Source organism: Malurus melanocephalus, unplaced genomic scaffold (genome assembly GCF_030028575.1).
Source record: "Malurus melanocephalus ecotype Western Australia unplaced genomic scaffold, MMel_1.1 scaffold_633, whole genome shotgun sequence".
NCBI classification, from domain to species: Eukaryota; Metazoa; Chordata; class Aves; order Passeriformes; family Maluridae; genus Malurus; species Malurus melanocephalus.
The window spans coordinates 30,169-50,623 of NW_026623865.1; the positions used below are offsets into that span (position 1 = coordinate 30,169).

General features: G+C 42.9%; 1 protein-coding gene across 3 annotated transcripts in view; it reads right to left on the bottom strand.

Annotated features, from left to right (window-relative positions):
* Positions 1–2,567: 2,567 nt before the first annotated feature.
* Positions 2,568–20,455, bottom strand: part of RBM27 (RNA binding motif protein 27) — a 21,168-nt gene continuing 3,280 nt past the window's right edge. Inside the window, exons 2-21 of one of the 3 annotated variants that reach the window (XM_057383439.1) lie at positions 20,295–20,413; positions 19,370–19,494; positions 17,497–17,603; positions 16,739–16,929; positions 16,236–16,319; positions 15,664–15,927; positions 14,890–15,123; positions 13,675–13,809; positions 11,544–11,693; positions 9,475–9,622; positions 9,049–9,202; positions 7,899–8,150; positions 7,673–7,801; positions 6,754–6,876; positions 6,166–6,240; positions 5,893–6,057; positions 5,085–5,474; positions 4,737–4,823; positions 4,180–4,290; positions 2,568–3,561 (exon numbers count right to left, since the gene is read on the bottom strand). In XM_057383439.1, coding sequence (XP_057239422.1) covers positions 3,475–3,561; positions 4,180–4,290; positions 4,737–4,823; positions 5,085–5,474; positions 5,893–6,057; positions 6,166–6,240; positions 6,754–6,876; positions 7,673–7,801; positions 7,899–8,150; positions 9,049–9,202; positions 9,475–9,622; positions 11,544–11,693; positions 13,675–13,809; positions 14,890–15,123; positions 15,664–15,927; positions 16,236–16,319; positions 16,739–16,929; positions 17,497–17,603; positions 19,370–19,494; positions 20,295–20,413 — 3,130 coding nt within the window. In that variant the 3' untranslated portion in view covers positions 2,568–3,474. The remainder of the gene's footprint in view (positions 3,562–4,179; positions 4,291–4,736; positions 4,824–5,084; positions 5,475–5,892; positions 6,058–6,165; positions 6,241–6,753; positions 6,877–7,672; positions 7,802–7,898; positions 8,151–9,048; positions 9,203–9,474; positions 9,623–11,543; positions 11,694–13,674; positions 13,810–14,889; positions 15,124–15,663; positions 15,928–16,235; positions 16,320–16,738; positions 16,930–17,496; positions 17,604–19,369; positions 19,495–20,294; positions 20,414–20,455) is intronic. The other 2 variants (XM_057383440.1, XM_057383441.1) reach the window with 2 other exon arrangements.

The following is a 20,455-nucleotide window of genomic DNA, read 5'->3' on the forward strand; positions in this document are numbered from 1 at the left end:
TCCAAAGTTGAACTCTTGGCACTGAGAAGATGTCTCAAAGCCACAGGTTTGTCATGGAGAGACTCRGCAGCAGCACAGAAGAACCAGATCGGATTTTTTGTCATCCTTTAGCCCCTGGACACAGCAGCTGCAGGGAGGGGCTGCAGGAGGAGTAACAGGAACTGTGAAAGTGGCAAAGACCGAGAGTAAAGGCAGCAATAGAATAAATTAATCTTCATCCCAATCTGCAAAGGAGTCAGAACAGGCAAGAGTGTCCTGCTGGGATCTGTATCCAATGGTCCAGGGGCTGCAAACCTGAGAGAGCAGGAACCACCCCGGAATGTACAGCTTCATTCAGTTTGAACTTTGAACCCCTCACCAAACACCCAACAGCCTTTCCTGAACTCCCCCTGCCCCACGTCCTCCCCTGTCCATTCACCCAGCTCAGCTGATTCTGCTCCCATTGCAAGATTTATGTCTCAGCTCTGACATAAACCAAACCTGCACACACATATACACACAGAAACTCCCCTTCACATACCCACTTCCCCCCAAARAAGTGATAATGCTCTTTTTCTGACAGTTGTGGTTTTTTGAATGGTTCTCCTTCTAATTTATTTYAGTCAGAATTTTGTCTTTTCTAAATCTTGAACCATTCCATAGTATAACTTTATTGCAAAAAAGTCAACATGCATCTTAGAAATTTGGCTTGTAATCAATAAAACAAACATTACATATAGGAATTTTAATGTATAAACAATTAGAAATTCAACAATATCTCCTATTATCCTATTACACAAGTTCACAATCTGTAAAAACTATAGTACAATGTTACTATACACCAAGAGGAGCTTTGTTCCTTTTCACATGATTTTATTAAAGTGGTGTTCATAAGCAGGTGCCTTGGTTTCAGATTTGAGGTGGTCTTGTTTATTTTGCTCAGGCTAATTCTGCAAGGAAAGGGAGGGAATTCTTCCCACAGTGACCTYCTTCCCCCACACCATCCCCCTGCAGTGTCTGTCCCCCACTCAGGCTGCAGCACACAGGTACCCTGCAGGYTGTGTTTTGCCCAAGGTACACGTAAAATCCCCAGTAAAAGCATCACCATGAAATAAACTCAGATGTACTGCCCTGCTGCCTGTGGAAACACAGATATCAACCCAAACYACCCCAGAGTGCCCAGCATGCCCTAAAACACAAGGGGTCCATMAGCTTTGGCCAAAAGCAGCTCAGGCTCATCAGCTGCCCCCTCCTCCATCCCCAGGGCCAGACACGGCCCCACTGCCCCCAGTACAGCCAAACTGGGGGCACACCCAGCCCAGGGCAGCAGGCACCCTTGGGATGACAGCAGGGACCTAAGACAGCCTGCCAGGGGCACTCTGAAGGCAAAAAGGAATTGTAGAAAACTCTCAAAGGCAGCCCTTGCTCCCTGCACGTGCCCGTGGACAGAGGTGCCACCCCAGTGTCACTTTAGAGCTAAAACCATATGAAAAGGAATCCATTCTGTGTGTGTCGAAGGCTACTGCAATTTTTCTTACAGCTTAATTAATCCACTGTAATTTTCATTTTCCAAATACAAAAATACAACAATTCTTATTGAAATCTATACGCCGGTAGTTTTAGTACACAAAAAAAGCAAAATATTTACAAAATAATACAGTTTAAGAAAAAACTCTGTACAAAAAAATATATAAATCCTTTTGATCCCTCTCTCAGTTTTTGTCAGGACTYGGACATGTTTGCTGCAATGGATTTTTCAAGATACACACTGTGCCAGAGACATTCAAACCCTTAGAGATGATGGGAGAAGAGCAAGACATTCCTGTAAGTGTGTGGGGTGGGTTTCCCCTCCATTTCTCCATGCCCCATTAGCCTCAGCATTAGCAGGACAATCCTAATTCTAGCAAGATGGGAGTTTTGGAAAGAAAATACTGGAGGATGTTCCCTTCMTTTGATGGGAACCAGGACATTACAGTGGTTGGATAACCCAGCACAGCACAAGGACAGGGTGAGCAGGGCTGTGATCCCAAAGGCTGCTCAGCAGCTGCCCCTGGCCATGCTCAGATAAAAGGGCAGCTAGAGGGTCAGTAGATATTGTCCTTCACTCAGGAATCACTGGGGCCTACAGTGGCACTCATTCAAGAGAGAAGAGCCTGTGCACAGACACGGTGTTTATTTTGTGTAGAAATGCACACAAAATGGACTGAAGAGGACAGGGGGCAGTCAGGGGAAGCACTGCTGGGTGCCCAGAGCAGGGCCCAGCCCCTGCTCAGCCTGGCCCTGCTCAGCCTGGCCCTGCTCCCTGGGCTGCTCTCAGCCTGGCCCTGCTCAGCCTGGCCCTGCTCCTGGGGTGCTGGCAGCACTCAGCCCGTGCTGGGGTTACAGGTACAGCAATAAGGCAATGGGGAACGGGATGGAGCTCAGCTCAACACCTCGGAAAGAACWGCCCTGGGCCAGGAAGGGCCCCTCTGGAGACCCAGCTCTGAACCCTCAGAACCAAACCCTGCTTTGGGGCCAGACTAAGCAAGAACCAACCCCCTCCCCAGCCATGCTGACGGGGCTCTGACACTGCAGGGCTCTGACTCTGACACTGCAGGGCTCTGACACTGCAGCCCAGCTGGGAACAGAGGGGACAGCTGCTCCTACACAGGGGCCAGGTCAGGTGCTTTGGAGAAAGTCTGCAACTCCTTCCATTCTTGCTCACAAATACTTAAATGCAATAAACAGTCTGACTTACACTGAGCCTTACACTGAAATGACAGAAGGAAATCAAGGAGTGAAAATTCACTCCAGTGTGTGTCCCTGCTGATGTTTTCTGTGAAGCAGAATTTGGAGAAACAGAGAGAGCTGGACAATGTTATAACAATGCCTTGTTAAATTGTTCCTTCCACCTCCTCTCACAAAAAGCAGCACAACATAGAGACTGTGTGGCTGTCAAACACACTGCAGTAAATGATTTAAGAATCTAGCCACGAATAATTCCTACAATAAGAGACTCCACAGGAAATAAAATGCTACCTTTTTTCAACGAGCAAATGAGGCCAGTTTTTCTTTCATAATATTTAATGAAAGTTTATCTTTCCCCTAACTCTGTAATATTGCTAAATAAAACCTGTAATATCTTTCCAATTATAAACTAACAAACCAATCACATYATAAAAAACCCAAAACAAGGTAATACAGGTGACACAAAGAGAGGACAAGAAAATACTAATTTCCACGCTCCCCCCCTCCCTCCCCTTTTTTATCCTTCTTAAATAGAAAAAAAATCACCATCCTGGTGAACTTGATAATCCTGTAAGAAGTTCCTGGGCCTTTGGCTAGCTCAGTCTCACAGCTCTGTGCCCCAAATGTTTYCATACCAACTGCTCATGGTAAATCTTGCAGTTTGAAAAGAAAGTAAAGCTTTTTTGGCTCATCAACTTCCTTAAATAAACGTTTAAAAGATGTAGTTTGAACTATATTCCTAAAATTACACATTTCCAACATCAAATTTCATCTTCTCCAAGAACGGGATTCATCCTCATCTTCATCATCATCGTCATCATCTTCGTGCAAAAATAAATCTGAGGTTTCTGTCTCCTGGAGGAAGAAAAAATGGATTTTTAGACACAAGTTTCAAGCTGTGCCCTGGGACAACACATCAGGCACACAGCATCAGCTGCAGTGGTATCTGGTTCTGCTGTTAYTGCCTGTCTCACAAACACACACAATTGCATCCCATCAGTTCCAGGGGAAGAACAGCAGCTTCACATCAGCAAAGAGAGCAAAGCTTCAGGGGAAGCAGGAATAAGCCACCACCCACCCTCACCCGAACAAGGTTTCTGTTAAGTGCCACAACAAAATAATCTTTAAAAGCTTAAGGTGTTAGAGTGAATTACAGGGAGAGACAAACTTAACTTCTCCTACAGTACAGCCCTAAGAATGAGGAGCAAAAGGTTTTGCAGCCCTCCTATAGAGAACCTGTGGCTTGTTTACATCACTGACAAATCAACAGCCCATTCATAAAGTGTCTTTTTTTCCCCGTTTTCTCTCTTTTAAAATGTGGGAAATGTATCTGATGATTCAAAATCAATTTGGTTCCTCATTTGTAAAAGYACCTTTTATGAAATTCTTTCAGCACACAGAAAACTGCATCCTAAGAACTCTCAGCTATTAGATTCCAGTGAGAATGATCAGGTTATTAATAGATTTTCATACCTCTTCCTTGGACTCCTCTTCCTCGACCTCTGTGGACACAGAAGGTACCTTGGGTTTGTGCCACGAGATCTGGAGCCGTCGGTCCTTGAAGCGGGAGCCCTGGTTAGCAGCCTGAGGGGTGGGTAAATCAACAGATGTTCACAGGGAGGATCAAGTAAAGAACTTTTAACATCAGCAACAAGCCAGAGCCAGTGCAKGTGGTACAGAGGCACATTTGAAGATTTCAAACATATAAACCACAATCACCCATGTCAGTGCTCAGAGAGCAACCTCACCCACACCCAAAAATCCTGCTCCTGCCCTGGCACTGTGAGRGGATGAGCAGAGCTCTGAACTGCCAGGAACATGCAGCTCTAGCAGGGAAGGCCCTGTGTCACTGCTCAGATAACCAKGAGCTACTTCCCCTTCAGTGGCACTATCTGCAGCAGCACCAAACATTAGCAAGCTCAAACTGGGGGATCAAAGCCTCTGAAATTTTAAAATAGAAATGTAGACATAAGTAATTAAAAACTCTTATTTCASATCTGTGAAAAAAATATATCCATGWTTGTACKTACATTCTCAGCTTCTGAGCGGGACTTGAAAGTTACAACAACACTTAATGGGGAGTCCTCTTCTTGAAGGTCTTCAATATCTCCAAATTTCTGTGAGGTAAACGTTTGTTAGGACTGGCAGTAATGTTCTTCTCCACCTCCACAATCATGTGGTACAATTGTAGTGTACTGAAGTGACAATGGAATCTGATTTTTTGGACAGAAGTGAGCCAGAGGACTCCCAGCTGCATCAGTCAGCAATAGTGCAGTACTTGCATTTTTGGGCAAAAGCTCAGATTTCTTGCTATTCTCAGAAGAGCTYAATTTTACAGCAGGAAAGGAAACAYGCATTAATKGMCAGGTTGAACTTACAGAGAAGTGCTGTAACAATTCATCCTTTTCCTCCTCAATGAAGCCTCCCACGGCGAGYGCTTTGGGCCGATGATCCACCACCATGTGGTTCAACATCCCCCGGCCTCGGCCCCCGCGGCCCCGGCCCCGGCCTCGTCCTTGGGCTGCCACGGCCTTTCCTCTGCCCACGGGCAAAATTCCTAACCGAGCAGCCTGGGGAGAGAACACAGCCATCCCCACGGTGAGGGGACCTGSAACACTCAGAACTGCCAAATTCATCAACAGCATCAGCACAAACCAGCTCACCTCCACCTGTAACTGATTGAGCTTYTTCCGCAGCTCAGTCGTGTCCTCTCCAGAGGACAGTCTCTTATGGAAGTCCAGCTCTGCATCCAACAGTTCCTTCTGTGCCTGGGAAAAAAAAAAGAGGTGGGAAAACAGGAGGAAAGGGTAGAACTGCAAGGCATGCTTTTAACGTGTTAGTCCACTACTGCAGTACATTCATGTAAATGATATAGACAGATCAGGCCATAATAGCTATACTTTTCTCTAAATTCAGTTTATTTTAATTGTCTCTGCGTGTGTTCGGTCACCCCCATTTTTTAAAAGRACCCAGAATTCTCTGCTTTAGAACTAGAACAAATATGAATGAGCTACAAGCAAAACTAGGTCATGGAGTTCCTTCAACCATGGCTTGTCTGTCCGTGGTTACCACTCACATTGAAATACTGCTTCCAAGTGTTTTGATCTAAAGCTGCTGCATTTTTAAGACATATTATTAGAAATAGTTACAAAAACCAAGCAGGCAAGTRGATTGCACAATAAATACCTCTGTCTTGGACTTCAATTTGGATGGTGTAGAGGTTGTAGATGAAGTTTTTAATTCATCCTTTAACTGAGATATTTTTCCTGTTAGTTCTTTTAAAGTCTTCATAATTTCTGCTCTCTCTTCTGGTTTCATGGCCTTGTTTTTCTCCAGCTTGGATATCAACATCTACACAATAATAAAAGAACAAGAACATAACATGAGAGGAAAGCCAGCCCTCGACAGACAGGTATCTACAAAATCAGAATGTATTTACTAGRCACRTCCCAGACTTACCTTCTGGCATTCTATTTGTTTTTCTAACATCTCCTGTTTCTTTTTCCTCATATCTTGCTGGAGCTTTATTGCCTCCTATGAGGAGAAAATTCTTTCCATCAGCAAAAAGCAGTCTAGCATTATATGTACTTATAGAGATTACATATGTACTCCTCAAGTTATGGAAGTGAATTCCACGACAAAAAGTATTGTTTACAWAAAGCACAAGTATGAAGTGCAGCTGATCCAATAAAAAGCTGCTGATTTCCTGCTGTAAGGTACTTTACTAACGTTTTGCCCCCTTCAGACACCTCTTAAGAAACAGACCCTGCATGTCATTTAAGCATCTCATACCTGCAGAGATTAAACACAGAAAACCAAGCGAACCCAGAAAACATGGCCAAGTGTGTCGAGTAAGACACCCCAAAAGGACACTGCACACATTGTTGTCCCTAATACGTGTTTGCAAGGCCATCCCACAACCATGACCAAATCCACACTCACATATAAAGCTGTACAGCAGTAGCTGAGATTTCAGGCACCCACCAAACCTTGCCTTTAAAGCACTTTGCTTGCTGCACTGTCAGTAACCCATCAATCATTAAGTACCTGTTTTTTTTTAAGGGCTTCTTGCACATCRTGAGGTTTAGACCCTGCACCAGACTTCAGAGTTGTTTTCAAGTTTGGAGAGCTGTAAACCATTTTTGAGTGGCTTGTAGGAGTCGGAAATATCTGAAATAGAAAAAACACACACTAAAACATGGAATAGCTTAAAGTGACCATGATATATCATCAGGGAACTTTAGGGGATTATGATTCCTGAGATGCCAACACAGATGTCCAGATTTATGCGATGAGGAAGAAAGACCAAGAAAATTAAAACAGATGGATAAAGGTCAGTCCAGTTAAAAGGATTTCTRCAAAAGATGCTGTCTTTCCTTCCCAATGGCAGACTCCTTTTGCATCCCAACCCCCAACAGGACAAGCTGAAGGTGATGGCTGCATCTGCCTTCGTTTCAGCTCCACAGCCACAGCCTAACATCCCACTTTCTGGTCAAATAAGGCAGCAAAAGCCACTCCATGCATCCTTCCTTAAAAGGACTTCCTCATGGCCCAGAATATAYGCTGCACTAKGATGTCAGAGTGAATTGAACTGTATCAGCTTRAACTCTGGGTACAASTACTCTCCAAGTTTCCAGCACTGCTGTTAAAGCACAGCATAAGCTCAAAAATCACKGGGAAAGKCATTACATTTGTCAACAAAAGGCTGGTCTCACATACAGGTTGTCAGATTTRTTTACTATGAAGCACTGCCAAAATTATTTTATGCTATTTAAAACACTGATACTTTGTTCCTAAAGTCATTGTCCTATTTCATATACATGGTTGATGAAATGAGGAAGAACTGACTGACCATGGCTGCATGGAACGTTAGTGAGAAGGAACAGTGGGACCAATTCACAAGTTTCTTTTTGCTGCCAAGCCAAAGCTGTACCTGAGAGCATGACCAYGGTGCACCCTCACATACCTGAGAGTCCTCCACGGCAGCCCCAGGCTGGCTCAGCTCAGGCTGGCTCCCCCCCGCTGCTCCAAGGCGCCGTTTCACCGGCACTTTGTTAAGGACGTAGGCCCCAGATGCCAGGGGTTTGTTCATCACCTGTGTACCCACAGATTTGAAAACACCAACATTAGACTCTGGGCTTTGTGCAGCAGCAGTTATTTGTGCACACTGCTGCAGCCCTGCCATGCCATACCTTGGCCAGGCCGCTGTGCCCGGTGCCGGTGGGYGCTGTGCCCAGGCCCTGCTGCTGCAGGTGCTGCAGGCTCTGCGGGCTGGGGGGTGGCTGCTGCTGCAGCACTGGGGGCTGCTGCTCACTCTCCCTGTGCCACAGCACCCGGATAAAGCGATTGCTCAGCACTGCCTCCGTGCTGGAAATGGCCTTCCTTGCCTCGTCGTTACTCAAGTACTGAATGAGAGCAGCTTCCGGATCGTTCTGGAAAGCGACCTAAAGCAAAAGTTCAGAAATGCATTATTTCTCAAGGAAGAAAACACTTCAATGGCTTCCATTCATCTCCAAATAATCTGCAATGATGAGTTGGATATCCAGTGTATTAACAGCTCAAAACACAGGTAGGATATTCTATGTAATTAAAATCAATTCTGGCAACCATTACATGTAATTCAGCAAATATACATTTAAATAAATAAATAAAWAASACTCCTCCACTGGCAGCATCTCATATTCAGAGCACTGTGCAGTGCCACTGGAGTATGTCTGGTATCACTGATGCTGATCCAAAGGTTCTTTATCCCAGCCTCCTGAAGGACAAATGCTGCCAGAGGGTACACAGTGCAAAGCCTCACCACACCTTTGATGCAGCAGCATCTCAAAGATTTGAATAAGAGTATTTTTCTCTAAAAATTAATATCATGGCAATAAAAATGTATCTTTGACTTTCTAGTGYAGTAACTGAGATAGCATGTTTGAAATCAATAATTTCATTAGAGTGGTGCAGACATCTTTTGGGCTAAAAAGTTATCAAAAAATTTGCCMAAATCCTGACCATTGAATACTGTAAGACTATCAAACAAGACAAACTGTCAGATTATATCTTTCAAAAGTTACACGTAAGTTGCTCAAAAACCTGAGTTGGTTTAGACACTGTTAAACCTGCCAGACTTTTAAATATAATTAGGCATCACGAAGGCAGAAGCCAACATGGTTTTACAGAATTAAGAATAATAACACACAGTAGATCAAGAAAAGGTTTCTCTGAACTTGATTACCTCCCCTCCCGATTTGTCTCTGCCAAGATTTGTCAAAGAAAACACGCAGAATTCGATAGCCTTCAGGCAAAATAAAATATCCACACACAGATATAAAACTGGATTTTGTTTTTTACCTGAATGTTTACAATAGTTCCAAATTTGCTGAAGTGTTCGTTGAGCTGTGTAATATTGTTCAGTTCTGGTGGAATTTTTCGAACTTCTAATTTTGTATTAGTATATTGATTCTTTTTCAAAAATCCTGGCTTATTTTGGTTGTTATTTACTTGCCTAGAGTAAAGGAGAACAGAAAAAATTCAGGTAAGTAACTGTGTGTCTAAGTAAGGCAGCAAATATTAACACATCTAAATGGCATCTTTCCCCTACTAAGTACACCCTCTAGGCACAGAGATCCCCCACCACTCCACATTTAGTCTCAGTATTATGTGGACACAGATTTTCTGACCCAACTATCCCAAATCAGAGAGCCTGGTGAGCAGCAGTGTTCCCAGCACTGACAGCAGTCGAGTACACCTGAATTAGCAACTGCAGCTAATTCTTACTTTCCCAGCCAGGGTTTCTTCAACGGGGGACATTCCATGCTGCTTGGAGATCTCTTCCTGCTGTCTGGTTCCAGGACAACTCGAGTGACATTGCTGCTGTTATTTGTAATGGGAATGGGAGGTTCAGTTTGGATGATGATGTTGGCAGCTGGAGGGAAAGAAAAAGGCCTGTTATTCTACCACACATGGAAAAGCTTTCACACAGCAAAACAGAACTGAGGTTAAAAATATAAATGTTAGGAAGAATTTATCAAATTGGTCAGCTTTGTTTCTGAAGTTCCCAGATCATTCCCTATCCTAACTAAATGTCCTGAGAGAGACACACACAGTCCTGCTGAAATGGAGGAAGTTTTGACCTTTAAGATTAGTATAAGCCTGAATAAACATAGGTAAAACTTTATCTTTCAGGTACTGAAAACTCAGATTCTGCAGGAAAAGGAGAGTAAGAAGAAAAAAACACCACAACCCCCCCAACAACAAAAAAACAAAACCAAACAAACAAAAAATAAAACAAAACAAAAACCCCAAAACCCCCCAAAAAACCAACGCCCAAAAGAACCCCAACCCCAAAATCCTAACAACATAAAAGAAGGCAAAGAACAAAGGGTGAGCTCCCAGGCTTTAGGTTAGAGCTCTGCAATGAGCAGGGGTTAAATTAACCCCTTGTGTAAACCCTTGACAGGGCAAAGCAACCCAGAACCTATTCTTTCCACTGCTATCCCACTGCCAGCCCTCCAGCCGGGTTTCAGTAACAAACTGTTAATTAAGCATAACTATAATACTCTTAAAGACATTAGATTTAAAGTTTGAAGTAACTCCTACCAACATAAAGTTTGCTAGAAATTTATTTGCAAYCTTTTCAAGATTATGGCCTTGGTGWTAGTCCCCTGTGTGTGCCAAATATTCAACTCCTAAAAAGAAGTCTGAGTTATGCAGCAATTTCTGTGGCTTTTCTATAAGGCAGAGCTCTGCTGGTTACACTGGTGAGAACAGAGATTGGGCATTTCAGGGTATGGSTTTAATCCCACTCTGAGGATGATTGAGAGTGAACCTTTCCCACTTGGGACAAAGACAGTAAAACAAGAGGTGTGAAGCCCCACAACTGAGCACTCACCCCTGCCTTACCCCTGGGATATGCTCTCAGAGAAACYGAGGGGCAGCAATTAAGCCCCAACCCTGCCTCCTTGACAGTTATTAAGATGCAAACAGCAACAGCAATTTCTGCAATAATATTTAATCATATTCTTTAGGGATGACTCATTGGAAGGACTGAAAAAAAAAAAAACCCCACCAAAAAACCCCACTGACTTTCTTATCTACTGAATAAGAAACTGAAGTAAAACAGTAGAAACCAAAATTTAATATCTTTGCTTTTAAGAATCAGGGTTGAAAAAACAGGAGGGAGAAAGAAAGTTTTGCTACCGCAATTAAACTTTCTTCAAAGAGGCTTGACTTGTTCTCTTCCCTAAAAGATACTTTGTACACATCATTAAGAGACAGCAACCACATCCTTTCAGTAGGGGTTAGGAATTATTGTAAGTGCTGGGTTCCCATGGGCTGGGAAATTGGAATGATAGCTGCAATGTTCATTTCAGATAGAACACCTGGCTGACASAGTCAGACCATCAAGCACCAAAACATGCCATGATAGTTCCCTTCTTCATCACCATCACAACAGCTAAGGCAAGGAGCTTGGATCATCACCTCTGTGCCAGTGGCTAATCAAAAGCAGTCTGCAGACTATGCTGCTAAAGCCATCTTTAGGTGCCATTTTTCTTTCTAGGAGCTCCCAGTACCTGGAAAGTGCCATCACAGGCTAAAGAAGAATAAAACCCCAACCAGCCAACAAAACCCCTGTAGCATTCCCAAGCAAGTGGTTATTTTTAATCAAAAGGGTGGCTTTGACTTTAATATGGTCATATTAGTACTTAAAAAAAGGCAGAAATGTAAAAAAATGCTCTGAAACACTAGATGAGTGAGAAAAGCTAGTGCTTTCAGCCTGAAAAGAGGGAAAAGTGTTGACGGTCTTGGACAAAAATAGCAACAGCAATGAGCAGAACCCTTCCTACCTCGAGGGTTTGTATCCATCTCCCCAGATGTTAGGCCAATTAGATTTGGACGCTGCATTTGTGCTCTTGTAAAGAATTGCCGATACTGAGATCTACCAGCACTGGTAATACTAGGAGCTTCAGGGTTATAGCCATCTGGCTCATATGTATCTACAAAAAAAGGAGAGAAACGACAGAATTTTKCAAGTGAGTTTAAGACTCAGGGTTAATTTTCCTTAAAGGAAATGCAAGGATGTCCAAGAGTCAGAAGTTGTTTCGGATGAAGAGAAGAATGGTGGTACAGCCAACCTGTGCAGCCATTTCAAACCCTCATCTGATCTTCAGGYCTAGCCTATCTGGACACATTCTCCTGTGGTTTTTAATCTGATACTGCTTTTCCGAAGCACACAGGTCACAATAGAGAGTATTGATGATCCACTGCCTGGMAAGGACTGAGGTGTCTGTGTGACAACCTGCACAACATCTGGCAGTGTTTCAAGGCYAACAACACAAAGCTGGGTTTGGGTATTTTTACTGTAGGGTGTAAGATGCAGAGATTTTCAGCTTTTGCTGCCCAACAGTCTAGTTCTCTTCAGAAAAGGATTTTGGGTGAAGAACATACTTAAATGATTTCAATCAAAGAAAGCTGAGAAATGAGGTAATGGAASCAATACTTACCTAGGAATTCTCTTTATGTAAGAGTGAGATCAGCCACCTAGCTTAGGTAAGGTACTAATGATTATTTTCATTAAAAGGGGTCAGCTCAAGAATACAAGATGATAGAATTCASTCCTACTGTTCCTCCAGCCCAAGGTCCAAATCGAGGATGATGCATTTTTTTAACCTTAAAAAGGAAAGGCTGTACAAGAAATAGACTGAATGAAGTCTATGAAGTGCCTCCAYAGAAACAGTACATCCTGGAACAGAATGAATGCCTGTACAAAGGAACTTGACAGTCGTGGACCCCTCTAAAATCTCAGCTCCTTATTCAGCAGCAACGAAGACAACTCTACAGTTTAAAACAGATGCCCCACAATATCCACACTGATAGCAGAGCTTGAAACTGCAAAACAAGAACTTTCTCTAACCTCAAAGGAGCTGAAACACAAGCTCCTCTTCCCTGATTTAGAATATGACTGACTGCAAGCACGTCTTACCACAACAGTCCAAGAACAGGACATGAGAATCTCCACAGAGGTTCTGGAGAACAGAATTACTGTGAAGCCCTGTGAGCTACAACAGGCAGAATCACCCATCAGATGTTCTGGAGCTGAAAGCACCAGATGGTGACACCTGAACAGACAACAGGACTTGGGAATAACTGAACAGATTATCTGAGAAGAAATTTGAGTGACTCAAGTTCTGAAAAGCATGGAAGTCACAAACAGAACATGGATCATGAACTGAGCCTGAACTTCTCTCTGAATAAAATTCAGAATACTTATGTTAAAAAATCCCAGATGAGACTATTATGAAACACTGATATTTAGTTATTTTTGTCATACAGAACATGGAAGTGCCATTMATCCTTTAATTATCAAAGAAATAAGATTGGTTGTATTTTAATTGGGCAATCGAGGATTTCCAGGTATTTTGCTAGTTCCCCTTGTAAAAACATACTTTTTAAAATTTCTGCTAAGGAAGAGGGATATGTCTAGTGATAGACATCTACTTTTAAAAAGCTAAAACTAGGGTGATCCTGGAAAAAGAAYAGAAAAAGTACTGATGTCTATGTAGACTGTACAGACTACAGCAACACCCAACTGGAAATAAAGAGCTCTCATCTGTATTAGCCCTGGAGAGGAATAAAGCCAAAGTTAAACAGCARTTACAGGTTTGCAGATCCATCTTTTGCCTACTAATGTCCTACTGAATGGCTTGAAGATGAAAGGAACATTTCTTACACAACAATCTGATTGCTGTGAACACATGAAACCCAAAGGAAGCTGCCCACAGTGCTCTTCCTCAGCCCAGGACAGAGCACTGCTGCCATTCCATACTGGAATGGATGATGGGCTGACCCAGGGAGAGCCGTCAGACTTCTTTTTAGATTTGTATATGTTGGAGGAAGGCAGGTCGTAATTCCTAATCACACATCACACAAGAGAAATTGTTTTTGTCCAACAGATTGAAACCAATGGCATTTGCTTACGTTCTGACACTGTATAGAGCAGGTTCTGGGGCAGAGGAGGAGGCAGCCTTGCTCCCACCGGTGCCAGACTGGGCACTGCGCTGGTCCCCGGCTGGTCACGATTGTTTATCAAGCTGGACTGGGTTAAAGGTGGTCCTACAATGACACCACACAACACATCACAACTACAGCTCAGAGACAAAATATGCAAACAATTCAATGTGTTCAGTCCCACTACAGTAATAGTAAACTGAGAAGCCTGTTCAGGTAAGTTACTCTGATTCCAACACTTTTTCCCTTTTTCAGGATTGCAAAGCTTTAAGGAAATAGAAAACATTGTCTTTTCTTCCCCAGAGGTTTGTTAGTGCTAGAGAYGCCTTAACTACAGCAGTTCCTCCCTCAGCTCTGCCATGGAGAGCCGAGGCTTGCTCAAAGAAACAGATCACATCAGTACCATTTAAACTGCAGTTCCGAAACAAGAACTACAGGCCAAGAGGCATTCCCAGACAAGGAGTTTCTCTAGCTAGTTGTGCTTTGGTTGCCCCATGTATCATACAGACATTCCTACTGACTGTATGCCCAAMATGGACCCTGAGTGACATGACACAGCCCATCCTGAGCACTGTCAGTTCTCTCACAGCAAGTCAGYTCCACCTGCTAAAGGGCTCATGCAAAGTTTAGGGTTAATCCTGTATCAAATTATTCAYCATCCCARAATTGCTGCTATTGGACAATTGGACAACTATCATAGCATGTAYTTTGYCCCTGGAATAGACAGCACTGAAACWRAGTAAGCATGTCCCTAATATGCTATTTCYTCATAGAATTTATAAGACACAGTAAGGTAACACAAAAGGCTCAATACCTCAGATCCCTGCTAAGCTAAAACAGATCTCAGATATGTCAATAATTTATTGCTTTCTAGTGGCAGATAATGTAGCACCAGCACTGGAGCTTTACTAAAACCTTTACGAGATTGAATCTCAACATTTTTTGCATTATAGGGGGAAAACAAAAGCTAGTAAGTGTCAGTGACCAATCCAGTCATTACCAACTATCACTGAGATGAGCTGGAAGATCGCCAGCTCCACTTCCCTACCCACTTTAATTCAGTTTGGAGTGCTAGTAACAGCAGAGTGTACAAGCTGAATTTTTAGAATTCTTTCGGCCCTATTTTGAATAGCACACAGCAGACAGAGAAATGTAACTCAGGAGCAGGAGCAGGGCTGTACTCACGCGGGACGGGCAGCACCACGGGCGGCGGGGGCTGCGGGTGGGGCTGTGGCACCGGCAGTCTCAGCCCCCGCACCGGCCCCGGCAGCGGCGGCAGCAGCATCCCCGGCGGCGGGGGCAGCCCTGGCGGTGGCGGCGGGAACGGGATCATACTGGGCAAGGAAACCTCGTCCACTACCAGAGGGTCATTTCCGTGATCAAACTGGCACAGATCGCCAAGGACACAATAGCCTCGCTCTACAAAACARGACATTTCACATGGTGTTACAAAAAAACCCAGTGGATCTCAGCCATTTGTAACATTTCAGATTTTTCTGGAGTTTACTGAAGAAAACATGCATCCACTGACACGTTATTACATTGCAAGGTAAAGTTTCACAAAATAATTCAGATTAGAACAACCTCTCATAAAAGCATACAAACTCACATGCATTCATCATAAAAGCTGTGAAAAAACCAGTCAGAAGTAATGTGGTTTATTTTAAACACACATGCTGCAATTTGCAGCAGGACTGCCAGTGTTGAGGTATTTGCCTAGCACACAGAGAACTGTGAACACACTCCATATATTCTTATATGGAACTGGCACAGCGTATGCAAAATGCTTCCAGCAAGATCAGTTATTTCTCCAGGTCATCTCTGCATCTGTCATATACAAGGTAYACATCATGTGCTGCTGCAGTGTCACGTGCTGCACACATTTAGTGAATACCTGAAAAACAGAAGTCACAGAAGTAGTCACAGAAACATTGAAACTGCAAGCTTAGCAAGAGTTACCATCATAATCTTGACATCTTCTTTTAGGAGGAGGGTTTCTGCCAAATGAACTGGGATTGCTGTGATTGTTGAAGTAATTTGACCAGCTCTCCGTGGTGCTCTCAAGGTGGTGTGCAGGTGCAACTACAGTTACAGCACTGGGAATAGCTTGTGCAGAGGAATACTGTTCAGAGGATTTACTGGGAGATGCGGACACTGGATTGTATGAGCCTTCCACATCATTTTTTTCACTCTTGTATTTTGATCTCTCTCTCTCTCGGTGCTCTGTTTAAAAAAACCAAAGTTGAATAAAATCTTCATGTTTTTACATCAGAACCATGAGCAAGAATTAACACACAGTTCCTGAWATATTCAGCATTCTGTACATTAAGCTGTTCTTGAAGAACATCAGTCTTACCAATGCAGTAAGAACTAAATATAATGCAAACAGGGGTTTAACTTCAGAAATATTCAGAATTATCAAAGTTTTCTTTGCAAAATGCACATTCATTCCTYCACTACGTATTTCATTCTGGTTTACAGCTCTCTTTTAAAGTAGAAAGAAGGGCAAAAGCCTGAAACAACAAACCTACCTCTGCCCTTAACTAATGCGGTCTCAACGTGCGTGGAATGCTGTAATCTGTGCCACTTACTTTTCCGACAGACCTGAACTAGCCCTAAAAGAACAATCATATGGTAACCACCTGCAACTGCAAAGAAGCCTTCTCTAAAAAATACAGAGGAACAAAATGAAAAATAGGGAAACACAGCTTTGCAAAAAGCTCAATCCATGGGAGGAAAACCAGAAAAAAATTAACAGCTTTGTCAGAACACACAGGATAAAAGTATGAGCTACTGATATCCATGGGTATACACCCATGGATAAATTAAGAGGTTAGCAAAGAAGAAAACAAACCCCTTAATCGTTCTAYTCTGGAAAACAGCATCTTAATTAATAATTTCAAGAAAACAAAGCTATTAAAATTTTCTCCAGCTACTTAAGGGCATCTGCTACCTTCTAGACCATCCAGAATGTAGAAGTCCCAGCCATCACTGCAATAGGACGTTCTCCTGAAGCAGCACCCTGGGTACTCACCACTCCTGCTGCCATCCCGGTCTTTGCTCCGGCCTCGGCTGCGGCTGCGGCTCCGACTCAACCCTCGGCTYTTGCTGCGGCTTTTACTCCTGCCCCGGCGCCAGCTCGACTTCTCCCTGTACAAGTCACTCCTRTCATAGTACCTATCATAGTCCCTCCATTTCCCGTCATCCCGCTTCTTGTCTCTCGAYCTAGAAAAGACACAAGTAGACCGCATTTGTGAAAAGAGAAACAAAACTAAAAAATAAGCTTGCAACATGGTAAGATAACGTTCACYCTTCCCATCCATTTGGGCAGTGAAACAGTTCAGTCAGATCTTCACAAATTACATGGAGAAGTATGGAATCTTAAAGCTGGACCACTGGTTTGTAGAAAGCAGAAGTAGGAATTGGCAAGGTGAGACAGTTATGATGCTCAAACCAGACAGGCTTTAAATAGTGATGCTGACATGTGTGAACAACTGCCCCCAGACCCTATAGCCCCCTGACAGTGTTCTTCATTCATACAGAAAGGGAAAATATAGAGCTGATGACATTCCTAGGAATCATCATTTGAAGAATAYGATCATTTTTTTGTAAGACACCAACTTCTCATGGAGACTTTTGATGTACATGATCAGCATACACTATCTCACAGACAAAGGAAGRAGAAAATCTCTATTTTTAATAATAATCACTATCTACAAGGCAAAAAAAAAAATAGGTAAAGATTGACAGCAAATACAGAAGAATATCTTAATATTGTGGCTCAAAGCTAACCTTTGCTCACTGGAATCTGCACGGCTCCTCTGCGGACTGGAATACTTCTTCTTCCTGCTCTCCCGCTCTTCTTCAACTGATTCTTGAAAATTCTGTTTAACACTCAACTACCAAACAAGGACAAGAATCACTTTTTTAATGGAGAAAATTACACTAACATGTAGTTCAAGTTCAGACACCATCCCATATAAAACAATATTCAAGTATTACTTGCCCGGAGTACTGAAGCACTACAAGTAATGAAGCACTAGAGTATGTTAAAGGGTTTTGTTTTCATAACTTCCTTCTTCTTCTGCGGAGGAGATGCCCCCAGGTAAAATCACTTGGATGTTTTGCTTCTAAACAGGTTTTATGAAAGACAAGATCTCTCTCCACTCTACTGCCTTATTTAGTGTAAACAATTCTACAAGTGAGGTATTTCCTGAATCTTTAAACACAACTCTGGAGTAACCTCTCCAGATAGGGAAGTCATTAGCTGACATTTAAAATAACTGCTTTAAGGCAAAAAACCTGCTCACATGGTGTAACTGGACATATTTTTTGCTGGCCTCCACCACAGCAGGTTCAGAAGTCTGCCAGCTGTAYCACTACTGCAAACCACTGACCCATTTTGGACTTCGGCTGCCATTTCACACTGTTTACAAGTTACCGTAAAATCAGATGGAAAAAGTTTAGATGTAGTAGTCTTTGAAGGACTTTTTTTGCAATTAARGAGGAAGGCTTCCTGCATCCTTGTATAACAGGATTAGGTGGGGAGAACCGGCAGAAATACTCAGAAGAGTTGAGTTTACAGGGCTCTGGACAGCTCCACATGCAGTCCTGCTCCCAGCACAAGGTGTATCACATGTACCTGGGGCACCCTCCAGCCCTAACCTCACTGGGATTCTTCATGTGCTTTGTTTTGTGGCCTCCACATGTAGGAATCACACCACACACTAAGCTTTAAGACACATCATGAAGGCCTTGCTGATGTCAGAATAACTAATTAATGTGCTGCTTTTGTACTGCTGTCCCATAAAACTGTCCTAGATATCTTCTTTTGCTTATTGCCCCTCCCCTTCAGATCCCCAAACCTCCTCCTCTGCCCCCACCAGAGCATTGCTTAAGTCAACTGAAGGTAGTGCTAAAGGACTTTCCATAATCTATAACATACTTTGAGAATGGAGGGGAAAGCTCTTACAGTGGCAAATTACGAACTTCCATAAGCAAAGCTACTTCCATAAACAGTCATAACTCTGCAACACATCCTCAGATATAAAAACAGGACATCAGRAAAGAGAGAAAMAAAAGTAAAAAKCAACTTTAATTTAAATCAACTGATGAGTCACATTCTGATAAATGAGAACCTGCATTTGTTTGGGTTGACCAGGTTTGGCTGACTGATAATTTCTGCAATTATTTGTCACCTTCTCTTCAAAACTGGATTACTTTCAATTTTGCCAACTTAGAATAAGGTTAAACAGAGAACTGCTGGCAAATAAACTCTACTTGACTTTCCAAAGTAATTATTCCCATACAGAGGCTTACACATTTCACTGATTTTAAGCATCACAGAAAACATTTTCAGTGATTTTCATTCCTCACAGAATATACAAAACTRGAAATGTTTTGGAATATTATTGCTRCTTCTTCCTCTCAAACCCTTCCAAGTAATTGCCACAGCTGTGAATTTGAGTGCTTGAACAAAGCAAGGGATCCTCTTGCAMAGGGATTTAAAATGTTCTTGTCAAATCATCAACTTCCATTGTCACCTTCAATGGTTTTTTGGACACACAGRTATCATTAATCACAATAGAGTACATTTTTCTTTCACCTTTTGCCTCAGAGGAGAGCTAATTTGAAAATAAAAGGCAGGCAGAGTAAATAATGTTACCTCCTCCTTGACTTCTTCTTTCTCTTGCCCTCCAGRCTTCGCCTCTGCCTTTGTGGGCTCAGCAGAAGGAAGGTAACTCTTGGTGTACAAACTTTCAAAAAGTTTATCTACAAATCCTGAAGTTTCTGAGGATACAGAACACAAAAATACACTGCTACATATGCATTTAAGTGCACAGTTACATTTACCTGACAAGACCCTGAAAACAGTGGGCTAGGTGGGCTGCTTACAGCAGCACCTCAGACTAATGACAATTAGCTCCACTCGAGGAGGTGGAATGACATTGGTGGTACTTGAGACTGTTCATTTGGAGGAAGAAACTCATCACATACACCAAAGACAGTAATAGAGGCTTCTCCTGCTCTAAGGGGCAAGCATGACTAGAGCCTGTGACCAATGAACAAGTCTGCAGCTATCCACAAGTTCCATCAGCTACACTGAGCAGCCTCCTTAGGGCAACTTTTATGAGAGTACATAATTCTCAGCAGCCCCATCAGCAGTTCAACATCACAAGAAATGCCTGATAATTTTCCCAGCGAGTGTCAGAATTTCAGGTGTTTAAATCCTTGACTATGAAGGAAATTGCTACATGCAAAGTCCCCCAGGAAGCTGAAGAATTAACGTGGACCATGTTTTCAAAATTACCAAATACCTGTCAGAGAAGCTTCTCACAACACGATTGACACTTTAAATTAAATTGACTTTTTTCAGAGCATTTCTTCCCACCACTGTGAAAAGTCCAAGTCACACAACTCCATCTTACGATTATTATTTTTTTAATTGCAAGATCCTTATTCCTCCAAACTCTGTATGAAATATTCTTGGATACCAAGAAACATTTTGAAGGCAGGAACAGCGCATCACCCTCCCTCCTCCCGCGAAGAGCTGAAGCCCCCAGACAGCCGYGGCCGTGCAGAGCACACACCTTTCTGCAGAAAGACATCCAGCTGGTCAGCACAGAAAGCTTTCAGCTCCTTCTCGGGCTTGTCTTTCTTCACTAACGCCACCACATAGTTGGCCAAGGCTGAGGGGTCTGCGTCACATCTAACGAGAGAGAGAAATGGTGCTTGGCTGCTGCAGGACACC